The sequence below is a fragment of the Dipteris shenzhenensis genome, chromosome 17 (assembly GCF_047967505.1).
Source record: "Dipteris shenzhenensis isolate YYH24624 ecotype China chromosome 17, Dip_SZ_1.0, whole genome shotgun sequence".
Taxonomy (NCBI): Eukaryota; Viridiplantae; Streptophyta; class Polypodiopsida; order Gleicheniales; family Dipteridaceae; genus Dipteris; species Dipteris shenzhenensis.
The window spans coordinates 15,367,802-15,380,621 of NC_141612.1; the positions used below are offsets into that span (position 1 = coordinate 15,367,802).

At 46.0% G+C, this 12,820-nt stretch overlaps 1 protein-coding gene across 2 annotated transcripts in view; it reads left to right on the forward strand.

Moving 5' to 3' along the window:
* The window catches only part of LOC147891732 (ARM repeat superfamily protein), a 99,873-nt gene that overhangs the window by 18,687 nt on the left and 68,366 nt on the right, over positions 1 to 12,820 (forward strand). For both annotated transcript variants that reach the window (XM_087388699.1, XM_087388700.1), the window contains 7 exons: positions 3,729 to 3,774; positions 3,938 to 4,010; positions 4,129 to 4,186; positions 4,311 to 4,406; positions 4,780 to 4,897; positions 5,612 to 5,878; positions 6,024 to 6,125. In XM_087388699.1, coding sequence (XP_087244825.1) covers positions 3,729 to 3,774; positions 3,938 to 4,010; positions 4,129 to 4,186; positions 4,311 to 4,406; positions 4,780 to 4,897; positions 5,612 to 5,878; positions 6,024 to 6,125 — 760 coding nt within the window. The remainder of the gene's footprint in view (positions 1 to 3,728; positions 3,775 to 3,937; positions 4,011 to 4,128; positions 4,187 to 4,310; positions 4,407 to 4,779; positions 4,898 to 5,611; positions 5,879 to 6,023; positions 6,126 to 12,820) is intronic.

Below are 12,820 nucleotides of genomic sequence, written 5' to 3' on the forward strand. Positions count from 1 at the left end.
TGACACATGAAGAGGAATACCCTGAGAGTCCACTCATTAAAAAGACCACATTTAACTCTACCCTTGTCTATGATGCATAAATTTACCATTAGTACACCTTTCCCTGTCCTACACCCCCTAGGACCTAAAACCATGAGTGTATTAATCAATATCGGCAACAATGCATCGTTTGTTGGTACATCCGTACCATTTGGTGTCATCAAGACCCAAGGGTTCCATCGAAACCCTAGTGGGCACCTTAGCCACATAAGAAGGCCATCTTGATAATTGTGTGAATACTACAGTTAATGACATAGCCATGGCAATTATTAATAAAATGTACACAAAGTTGACATTATCAGAGCCTCAACTATAACCATGCCAGTGAATATCATCAATCATAATATTCCCGGTTGCTTGTATCACTTGCCTACCAGCCCCAAAATCAATCATAATATTCCCTGTTGCTTGTATCACTTGCCCTAGCAGCCCCAAAATTTTGATGCACTGCTTGAGCTCTCCGCCATTGAGAGTCTCAAGAATCATCTCCTTGAGCAGAGTCTAGGGGCACTCATTGAAACCGTGGTACCAAGGCACGAAGTACACCTACTGTGGGCCGAGGAAAAGAGCACTCTGCTCCACATGGGCCAGCGTGGTGCTGGGGGAGCTCCCCTAGAGTAGGAAGACCCCTCTCCCATAGATGGTGACATCTTGGATATGGTCACCTCCTAATGCTGAGCTTGCCTAGATCCAATTGCACACCTGGCAACTCGTAGGAGTGAGGCCCACAATCCTGCTCATCACTGCTTTGTCCTGGAGTGATTGTATTGCTTTCCACCTGTCTCTTGTCTGCAGGAGAGAGAAGGAACTTGACGGCATGGGGAGTCCAGGGTGCTGCCATGATGAGCCCCTCTGGCCAGACCGAGGGTCACTACCAAGAAAGTTCTTCTCCAATTCAAGCAATAAACTCACCACTGTGAAGAGGGAAATGGCGGGGTGGGGAGAGGGAGAAAGGTAAATAAAATTGCAAAGAAGGGCCAGCCATCAGTTTGGCCAAAGAAGCTGCTCCAAACACTATAGAAGATGGCGAAAAAGGGTAAAAAGAGAGCCACCCAAAGCTGGAACCAGCGAGCTGCAAATGGGCCTGAAGAAACTCTTTCAAAGGAGCTTTCAGGAGGCTGCCTCAACCCTTAACCTCCATGATCTATGACAGAGACGAGTTCTCCACCATGAACTCTACCCTGAAGAGAAAGTCCAGCCCCACTTCAAATGTGCCGGTCACTTTTTCAGGCTGTGGCGAGAGCCTAGGAGCACCCAAAAACAGCCCGAACTGAGAATGCACTTGAAGATCAGTCCCACAGGTGTCTAATCCAATCACGACCTGCTCAGGGTGCCCCTGGAAGAGGCACAGCAGCATATCAGCTCCAAAAAATGCCACAAACAGGAAGGGGGAGCTCCAAGGGGTCAACACGATCTGGCACAGAAGATGAAGGGGCGGGGGGAGGGGGGGGGCGTGAACAGTGCCTATGGAACCAAGGCCAGCCAGTGGGCTGGGAAAACAGCAAATGGGTCAGCTTTGACGAGGCAAAGGCGGGGGGAAGAGGCCTGGAGAACGGCATAAGAGGGAGAAGGAAAGAGGGCGAAGGGGGGAAGGTGAGGTGGAGGTGCAGCGGGGGGAAGCTGGGGCAGCAGGGAGATGAGGTCGGGGGGCAGCAATGGGAGCAGGAGCAGCAGCCTGGTATAAAACAGATCTACCAAAAGAAAGTTACACAATAATATTTTATTTGCACTGTACATGTGGCACTATGTCATGTGTCGCTCGAGGACTGGATCTAGTTCTAGGGTTTCCTAAATACCCACTGTTTCATTGTATTTCAAAGTTGTGTGCAATTCATTTCAGCTTTCTCCAATGTTGTGTCTTAAAAAGCTCATTTTTGGTGCTCTCCATCCATCTTGAATATGGAACCTTGCTCCTTATTGTTTTTTGCTCCTTGGAACTGACCACCTCCAAAAACAGACTCTGCACCTCTTGTAAGGTATCTGAGAAGTCATAGGCGCAAACTCCAGGCTCTAAGGGAGACTGCAATATGGCATGGTTTCTCAGACCCTTGAAAATTAGTACCAACCCTGTATGGCTCTTTCCACCACAGTCCAAGGACCTTGTGATAGGCTTCCCTCCCTAACCTCATCATAGGCATGACAAATATGCTTCCCTCCCTAACCTCATCATAGGCATGACAAATATGTCAACATGTGTTTCTTTAGCATATTGTGAAGTTTGTGAGAGCAAGGAGACAAGCATAACATATTCCTTTTTCGTATGCTTTTTACTGTGCTGCTTTCGGCTGTCTAAATATGCACTTGAAGAAAGTCAGAGATGTGAGTAATCTATGACATTGGGTCTAGCTGCATTCATTGAAGCATGGAGCAGATTCTTATTTCTTAGGCTTCTTGCTACAGATGTGTTGATTTGTCTAGTCATGGCTACCTTGGAAAAAAAGGAGAGAGGATGGAAGTTTGACAGGATTAGTTTCCTCCATCACAGGATGACAATCAGGCTCCATATATGTGTCACTTTCCATGTGGGAGTACCCTCTTGTGTGAAAGTGGCTAGCATAGACTCTGATGTGAGTATTTAGGATAGGCTCATTCATGTTGGCATTCTAAACAGTTATTTAAAAGGGTGCTCTTAGGCATGTCACCTTTCTAGGGCCTAAGGATTCAATGTTGGCACTTGCCCTTCTGGCTTTTAGTGCTTTTTTCCCTACTATACATTTCTTTGCTACAAGTTGTCTGCCCCCCCCCCCCTCTCTCTCTCTCTCCCCCTCTTGTCCCTGCTGCACATCCAAGTCCTCTCGCTCTCTCTCTCTCTCTCTCTCTCTCTCTCTTTCTTTTCCAAGCTGCGCATCTGAGGCAGGCCTTATGAATTCTTTATGAGCATTCATCTTGTTGCCTTATTTATGTTGGATATCGAAGAAGGACCCAGCAAATAGTCTAAGGAGATGCAGACTGAGAGTAATCTGATGTGGAGGTTATGGTCAGGGGACTGTTGATTCTTTTGTTTGGTCAGTGCCATTGAAAGGAATGGTTTTGGCTTGTTTGAGTTGAAGATCGTATCTGTTCTCTTCCTCACTCATGCTGACCTGGTTAAAGATGCATTTCATCATGTCAGTGGTAGTGCATGCTTTCTAGGGCTTGTTTTTGGAGAGAGGAAGGCAGGTCTGTAAGATTTTTAAGAGATATAGTGGGTGGCTTAGGGTGCCTTTCAAGGTCCCGTGAAGTTTTTCATGGATGCTTGTGCGTGGAGACCTTCCTAGGGGTAAGTGGCCTTTATTAGCTGGTATGTAGGGCACTCGTGAATGATAGAAGCACAATTGGAGAGCAAACACCACTGCTATCTGTTACCTATGAGCATGGTTGCTGTGTGGAGGGGCATTTTCGTGATTCATGGCTGAGACGGAAGCAATTGGAGGACAGAGTGACAGTGGGGGTTCCTTTCAATACAGTATTCTTGGTTGTAGCGGTGAGAGGATACACTTTATGAAGGTAATTCTTAGGATGAGAAAGGGAGTGTAAAAGTAGATGAAAATTTTTTTCCATTGTTTTTTCTCTTTTTGAGGGCTTCCTATATGGTTGCAATTTGTTAAGAATTTAATGGTAGCCTGCAGGTTGTCGATATGACTTTTGTGAAGTAATGAGGTATCTTAGATCAAAATGTCCATTGATTATATTTTTTCCTTCTGGTGCAGCGAATCACCAAAGGGTGCAAATGATGCCTCAACATTCCAACGAAAAGTACGTGAACAATTAATTGTCTTGAGTGTTTTGTGAGCTGTGACATATGGGATCATGCCTGGTTGGATGCTTGGAAATTTCACATTCATTGCAATCATTGAGTTGCCAGGCAATGAAATTCTTTAACAATTATGACATATAACTTTGATGGCTGTTTCTACAGTTGGCGGTGGAATGCATCTTCTGTTCTGCATGCATACGCTTTGTCGAATGTTGTCCACAAGAAGGTCTTACAGGTAGGGTTGAAAATTTTCTGAGCTCCTTGAGCTACGTCTTTAGAGTCTTCAATATTCCAATTAGCTGACTGAGGATGCTCCGACATAATGAGTTATGTGCATGGTTTGTATCGGACAGAATATTCCTGGAAAGGACTGGAGAACTTTATTTTTGACTGGCTTATTAATGCAGACAGGTTTTCTCACTCATATCCTCATGTCTTTATTAACCTTTAGGGGTGATTAGACTTGAATAGTGTCATGTGATTTGTACAGGCATTCTGATGTATATAAATCTGTGTGTGTTTGTCTTCTTTTTAGGGTTGTGAGCCGGACAGATTATCCATCACTTGTTGACTTAAGAGGTCTTCTGCTTGATCTTGTAGCACGTCTTCTGGGAGCTTTGTCAAGAATCAGGTTCTTATAGTCCCTTTGTACCATTTGGGATTCATTGTGGTGTCACTAAAAGTATCAAAGGTTAATGACTGCATGTAGCTATTGATACTATTGATGTTTTGGAAGCATGGATAAAAAAGGAATTGAGGAGTGTGCACAAATTGTAAAACTCCCCGTGCCCCCATGTTGGTCCCCTTTCCAGCCACCCATCTCGACCTTCAAAAGGGAAAAAAATGGCCATCTCTTTGAGAGAGTCTCGCTGTCTCCTTTATTGGCTTAGAAATTTGAATAATGTTGCTCAAGAACTTTTCCATACAGAAATATACGCTAATGGCCTGACAATTTTGAGGTACTCATTACTAATTGTGACTTAGTTTTTGTGTTCCCTTTCCAGATTCAGCTCTGTAACGGAGCGTTTCTTCAATGAACTCAATGCTCGACGCATTGATACGAGTGTTGCAAGGAGTGAAACTCTTAATATTATTCATGGGATGCGCTATTTGAAGTTAGGGGTGAGCATCCTATTCCGGAGATTAGTTTTCTTGGAATTTTTCACAATTTGAGTCATGCTGTTTCGGTAACAGTGCTAATCAATCCATGAAAATTTTAACTAATTACCATCGTGCATTTTTTATGGATATGTTTGTACAAATTTTGCCAAGGGATAAACCCTGGGGTGTGCACTGGGCATGTCATGGGATTCATAGATAATTAAAATATTAGTATTTGAATGCTTCCTAATCAAGAATGCCGGTGCAAAAATAGACTCTTTTAGACGTGCACGTTTCCTGTTTTCACAAACTCAATGTTTTGGTGGACATTATGCAAATTTGTTTGCATTCTCTCCTCTCATCTTATTAGTGCTACACTCCTTGCGTATTTCAATGTCGTCCAGATTTGACTTTCTAAAGCTATTAAAGAAGCATTTGACCACAACTATTCTCTCTTGGCAATGATACTTTACTTGTATGCATACACGTGATTATCATTGCCAAGCGAGAACAATTGTGGTCAAATGCTTCTTTAATAGCTTTAGGAAATCAAATCTGGACAAACTCATACAAAATTCACAAGAAGAGGAGAGAATGCAAACAGATTTGCATATTGTTGACAAAACATTGAGTTTGTGAAAACAGGAAATGTGCATGTCTAAAGAGTCTCTATTTCGTTTTGTGATTATTGTCTTTTGTTGGACATTGTTCTTAACTGGTCAATGGTAATCATAGGTAAACACAGTTGGGGCATTGAATGCATCAACTTCCTTCGTCGCAAAAGCAAATCCTCTCACTCGCACTCCAGCGAAGAAGAAAACTGAACTGCATCATGCTCTATGCAATATGCTTTTTAGCATACTTGCACCAGTTGCTGATGCTGGGAAAGGTAAATGGCCACCTTCTGGTGTAGATGCGGCTTTAAACTTATGGTACGACGCTGTGCTTCGTTTCCGTGCTCAGCTTATGCATTGGATGGAAAAGCAAAGCAAACACATAATTGTAAGTAATTGCTACTATTCTTGCACACTTTACTTTTGCACATGCATGAATGTATTAGTTTGTAGGATAAAGAAACTTTTTGCTCATTTCTATTTGGCATGGTTCACAATTTGCTTCTGACTTGATCAATGCTTTGCTGATGTAGGTGGGATACCCATTGGTGAGCCTTCTCCTGTGTTTAGGTGACCCTCAATCATTTAATAATAATTTTGGACCTCACATGGAGCAACTCTATAAACTTTTAAGGGTAAGTTGTGGATGCTTGTTCAGGCCAGTTCCACCTTTAGTTCTTTTCCTTGAGCTTTTTTTCTTCAATAAGCTTCAACTGGTGGTATGTCTGCATATGGCCTGTATTACTAATCCTACTAAATGCTTTGGCTGAAGAAAGTTTCTTTTGAAGCTTTCTTTCTTGTAAGCATGCATTGTTAGGTACTCAAAGAGGTTGTTGATCTGCATGTGAAGACAGAGAAGTACTTTGAAGGGGACCTTAACGTCGAGGTTAAGTCCCATGAACCCAACATTGAAAGGCCTAAACATATATAGAATAGATGAATGCATGAGCACGCATGAATGCAACAAATGAGATAAGGGACTGAAAGTCACAATAGTGCTTCTATCATTAGGTTGTCCACTATTATCATCTACATGAGAAATTGACTCCTTCATCCTAGCATTAATAACATGAATTTTACTAGAAATTTTCCAGTGAAACTAGTGTAGTTTTGACGTCCTGAGGCAGATGCTGCCTTACCCAATGTTTCTCTTTGAAAGGAGTCCAGGCCAACGCTTTCAACTGAAGACATCGTCCTATACGTGTTGTGTAAGAGTAAAAGGCCACCTCCTCCACATGCTTTGAGTGACCTACTCTGGTCAGCCAAAACCAATCACCCGAATCTCACTGAACCTCACTGGAGCCCCTAAGATAAGAGCACCACGTCATCAACATATAATAGAATCTGGAGCAAGGAGCCGGCAAGAGAGCATCCATCTCCCCCTGGAGTCCTCATAAAAGACTCAAGCTCGTCTATATAAAGGCCAAACAAGGTCGGAGAAAGTGGGCAACCTTGTTTGACCCTAATGGTGCTCATGATCTCATCGGTCCATCCATTGCCCGTCCGAACTCTGCCGGAAACCCTCTTGTATAATGCCATAACAGCCCAGACAATCTCTTGGCCATAACCCAGCTCCTGTAACCGCTTGATGAGGCGTGCGCGTGGTGCTGTATCAAAGGCTTTGCGGAAATCCACAAAACAGCAATAGACCCTTTGCTTCGGTGCTCGAGCTTCCTCTATGACACTCCTAAGTGTAAGTATGTGGTCCATTGTCCCATGATTATGTCGGAACCCTGCCTGCCCCTCTGCCCTGAGAGAGAAAGAAAGAAAGAAAGGTGTATCAATGTCTTCAGGAGACCTTGCGGGTCTACGAGACAAGCTACAAAAATATGTAACCCATACAAGCCACTGTGGGCTGAGGCAAAAGGCTGAGAGAGAGAGAGAGACAGAGAAAGAAAGAAAGAAAGAAATATTAACGTCCACAGAAGGCCTCGTGGGCCTATGGGACAAAGTGACACCAAAGAGAAAAACTCATACAAGCCACAAGGGGCTGATGCAAAGGGCGCGCTAAGACCCTTTGCTGAGTACTATGCTGAAATAAAAAGAGCTCAATGGCTCAAACAAAAACAAGTACAAAAAGAAATAAAATCATATCATATCATGTGCTATTTGCTATCAGGAGTAGGTTGAGAACTGGAATTGGATTGGAAACTCAAACCGAAACCGGGCACTGTGGTGGCTCGTCTATGAGCGGTGAAAATGTCTCGAATTTGAGTCTGTCTGGCTGTCTCATACTGTGGCATTGGAGGGGGGCATGGTCTCCTCGATCTTTGAACCTGCTGAGTTATGTTTAGAGTGACCCCTCGTCTCGGACGGTCCCCTCTGAGGAAAGCTGTGATAGGGCAAACCTCAATTGAGTGTGCTCTGGGCGGTCTCTGTGTCGTGGGTGGCCTCTGCAGTCCTCTCTTGCTAATCCAGACTGCCCGCATAGCAGCTAGCTCCTCCTCCTTCACCCCATTGTGTCCTGGAGTTGACTCGAATGCATAAAATCTGTGACGTGCCGCTGTCTGTGGTCAGCCTTTGCATCCTGTGGTGTGATTGCCTCCTGTTGCTTTTTGATCTGTTGTAGCAAGGTCTCCCTGTGTCGGCGCATCTCAAGCAGGTAGAGCCCAATGCAGACCTGGTCATGGAAATGGATCAAGCGTGATAGTGGGCCGAAGCCATTCCCGTTCTGATAGAGGCAGTGGTATTGTCCTCGGATCTTGTAGTAGGGTGGGCAGGTGCAAAGAAAGTGTTCCTCTATCTCACCCACTCCCAGTGTGCATAGCGTGCAGGTCCGCTGCTCTCTAGGTATACGTGCTGCTCTCCCTGTCTCAATCCTCAGTTGATGGGATGAAACCCACATCTGCCCAATGGCGATCCTCAGCGCATGTGAGACTCTTCTGTCCTCGAGATAAAGGGGTGTGATGATGAATCCCTCCTTTGAGACATTCATGAAATTGTCACGGTAGAATTGTGTCTTGGTGGGGAGCTCTTGATCTCCCCCCCAAGCTCGAGATGTGTGGAGCTGGAAAAGATCTAACCGTATGATACACTTAATCTCATCTCGCGGGATCGACTCAGTCCAAACTATATTGGAAGGGGGGGAGCCTGTCCATTTGAATCCCGTGTTTGGCAAACCATGTGGATGTACATGCATACCATGTGTCTGCCCCACCCTCAGCTAGTCGTTTGGATGACTCCAGAGCCAGCCTCGGTAGTTTCCAATGGGGTAAGTCCCAGACTCTATGGATGAAAGTCACTGTCTGAAAGTGGTGTCATGGCGAACTCTGCGTGTACTATCTCATGCGGGACTGAGGGCTTGCTCCGAATCATCCTAGATCCCATGGTGACTTGTAACCGCTCAAATGTCTTCCACATTGCTATCGGTAGATCACTTCCCCAAAAAAGTGTTGCATACATGGCAGTCGGTCGCACTAGCGTATCTTGAAAGTGTGCCTGGAAACACTGTCTCCCAATTGGGCCAGAGCACCCCGTCCTTGTGTGAGTCGTGCCTGGGCTGCATGTGTCATAGTGAAAAGGGGTCCTGTGAAGACTGCTCCCAAATATATGTATGACTGCACTATCTCCATGGGCTTGGTTCGATAAGTGAGATTGAGTCGTCGGATTATTGCATGTGAGGTATTGAAGACTATTGAAGACCATAACCTTGGTCTTCCCAAGTACAGAACACCTCTAGGGCCTCCAAGTGTCTCTGCAGCCCCTCCGCTAAGGATGAGATGAGGACTATGTCATTAGCGTATAGCAATATCTATATCATGAGATCGGCCAGTGGTGATCCTTCGCCCCCTAGGTGGTCTATGAAAGAGGTGATCTCATCAATGTACAGCCCAAAGAGAGTCGGCATCCCTGCTTCACTCCAACCGTACTCTCGACCCAATCTGATAGGCCTCCTAGGACATGAACTCGGCCTCTGACTGACTCATATAGGCTCATCACCCCCCATATCAGTGTCTTTGGAATTTGCAGCTCTTGTAACCTCTTGATCATGCGGGATCGTGGGACAGTGTCAAAAGCCTTCCGAAAGTCTACGAAGCATGTGTAGACTTTTTGGTGTGGAGACCTCGCCTCCTCAATGATAGCCCTCAAAGTGAAGATGTGATCCAGGGTAGAGTGTTGTCTCCGGAATCTTGCCTGTCCTAGTGCTTGTTGCCCTCGAGCCTCTGTATGACTGCTGAGTTCCCTCTCTAGAACTGAATCATAAATCTTGGCCAGAGTGTGGCCAATCATAAGGGTCCGATAGTTCCACGTCTCCATAGGGTCCCTGGCTTTGTGCATCGGTACAATAGTGGTGGTACTCAAAGAAGGTGGAAATCCGTGACAAACAGCCCGGTTGAACATCTGTGTGCTAGGACCTCTTGTCCATGTGCAAAGTGCTAAGTCCGGAAGCCCTCATGGTCCTGCGCTCTTCGATTTTGTAGACGATGAAGTGCAGCCCATACATTTTGTGTGGTGAACAGATGACAAGTGGTGGGCGTAGGCGTGGATGACATATCCGGCGGTGTCTGCATTTGGGCATCATAGAGGCAGCATGCATACATGTGCCACACATCTGGGTTAGAAATGGGGATAGGTGGCTTCCCCTCTGATAGAAATCCCCATCCAGTGGTCGGGTGTCCTCCAAATGATCTGACAATCTCATCCATCCTATGTGTGAGGAAAGCCCGTCTCTTACGGCGCGTCAGTCGTCGATAGATCCTCTGTGCTTCAGGTGGCGTCAGATGACTCAAAGTCTGCTGCTGTGTGAAGTGGGCTCTCGCCTCTCTGCACTCGTTGTCGAACCAAGGGTTCCGAGGCATCTTCCCATCTCTGGCCCCGCTTGGATCGGGTCGTGGGAAAAGATCTGATAGCAGCATCCTGTACCATTGAGACAAGGGTGTTGGAGGCGTTGGTGAGGTCTATGTCATCTCCAAGTATAGCTGGGAGCTCCTTGGCTAGATGGCTCATGTATACTTGGTTAAAAGCACGTTCAAAGTGGATCTGAGTGCGTGGGGGCATGGGGGGAGCTCTTGCTGTGGTTGGCGTGGTGGTGGCGATATGGAAGGTGAAGTATGAGTGATCAGCTTTGAGTGGGGGGGGGGGGTATGGCGAAATCTTGTATCCGTGAGACAAAGTCTAGTGGGCCCAGTAGATAGTCCACTGTACTAGATCCACCGCGAAGCAAGTGAGTCTCCTAGAAGATTGCCATCTGTGAAGGCCATTAAAGATGATCAGGTCGTGGATTGCCTCCAGCTCAAGCAGATGTCGTCCATACCCTATCACATGTGGGGTATCTGCAGAATGCCTTACTATCCCAGGCTCAGCTGCATCTAGTTCCGGGACTATGTGTGGGTCTCTGTCATCATCTGAGAAGTCAAGTAGGCCCACCTATCTATTTCCTGTCCGTGCATTGAAGTTCCCTAGTAGGAGAGTGTCTCCTTGTCTAGAAAACTCCGTGATGTCATCCTGGATCTGGTCTTATATGGACTGTGTCCATCTGTAGTGATCTCTTGTGAATAGGATGACGTGTCTGGAGGAACGTAGCACACTGCAATGAAGATAGGCCAATCATCTGGGAGCTGAACTCGTATCCACGTGTCGTGCATGCTCCTCTCTCCGAACCATCGAAATGAGTGGTCTCAATTGTGATATGAAAAGGACAGCCACTCCACCGGAGCCTCGAACTCCGCTATCTCTTCTCAACTCTCTTTTGTGAGCTGATTCCCATGTGTATCTAGTCACTGTGGGCAGCCCTCGCTCTAGAATCTCATGTGTTTCGGTGTAGAAAATCATATCTCTATCATTATAATGTCTCCAGGAAACCCCTGGGTTAGACCATAATGTGCCATTACAATTCCATAGTGCTATTTTCAATCCGGTATGTGCACACATCCTATGAGCTCGACACCGTCACAATTCCTTCTCTTCCTTCTCTTCCTTCTCTTCTTTATCTTCCTTATCTCCTCTTTCTCGAATAATAACCCTACCATCCCTATATACAGCCCATTTCCCTGCTTCCCTTGCTGCTATTACTTTTATCATACCTTCCCTGCGATGTTCCTGTTGTAAGAGTGTGAGGTCGTCATCCAGGTAGATCCTGGTTCCCTTCAAAGTCCCCCTTGTGCTCATGAGGGTCTTCTTGTCCATGGCTGTCCGGAATTTCAGCACTAGTGGCTTGGAGGGTGCCTCAGGTTTACCCACCCTACAGGCTCTCTCACAAGTGAGATTGACTCCCATTTTGGTGAACAGTATATTGGCATCTCGCATCGGAGTGTCTCCCATCGGAAGCCCCCTCACTAAGACATTTAATGCTTTGCTGGTCCTCCTTTTTTCCTCCTCAAGTGCTTTGGAGATAAATTCTTTTTTGGGGGCTGTTGTGCCCTTTTTTACCACATCCTTCCATTCCAACATCTTAGCTTCCCCTTTGCTGATTTGTTGTTTAAGCTCAGCATGTGTGCCTTGCATTGTTTCCTGCATGGTGGCAATGTCCTTCCTAAGAGTGGCACTTTCTGTTTTCAGCTCCTCCATTGCTTTGCAATTTCCTTCCGGGGGTGCTTTCATGTCCTTAATTTGCTGCAATTCAATCTCCAAAGCATGTACCCTGTCCTGGAGCTTGTTGTTCTCTCGCATATCCATTCACCCTTTTCATTCTCCCATTCCTCCTTTTTGCCCCTTTCTTTCGTCCATTCCTCCTGCATTTTCCCTCCATGCTTTTCCAATTCAGCTAGTGTTTTATCTACATGTGCCTTCTCAGCAAGGAGGGCCACATTAGTAGATTCCAAGCTATCGATTCTTTCAATCAATGCAAGGCATATCTTTTGGAGGCTGGTGAGAAGATTGGACATAATGTTTGGAGTGGTTCCTGTTGTGTAAGCTGTCATGGCATTTTCAAGTGCTTGTTTCCCCCAAATGTCCTCCACACATGCTCGTGTAGGCATTGTGCAATGTAAGTATCTCCCCTTGTTTATTTGCTGAACTGGAAAATGCAGAAATAGAGACAATCTTCACATGTTTTCTCTGCTTCTGCACTTTTCTGTCAAGTTGGAGCCAATCCGGTGGGAGCCCGTGTGACCGTAGCAAGGGGGGCCCTGATGTGCTGATGTGGCACTGCCATGTGTCAGCAGTGACATGGTAGGCATGTGTTGTGCCACATGTCAACAGTGACGTGGCAAGCATGTGTTATGCCACGTGCTGTTGGCGTGGCTTGTGGCAAGTGTTGATGTGGATGAAGATGGGGGAGCGTAGGCAGCACCGACGGATGGGCGTAGGCAATGGCATAGTGAGAGAGACGTGAGGGAGGCTATGAAGGGTTGCTGATGGAGAGGTTACGTGAGCTGGTAGACAGGCTACG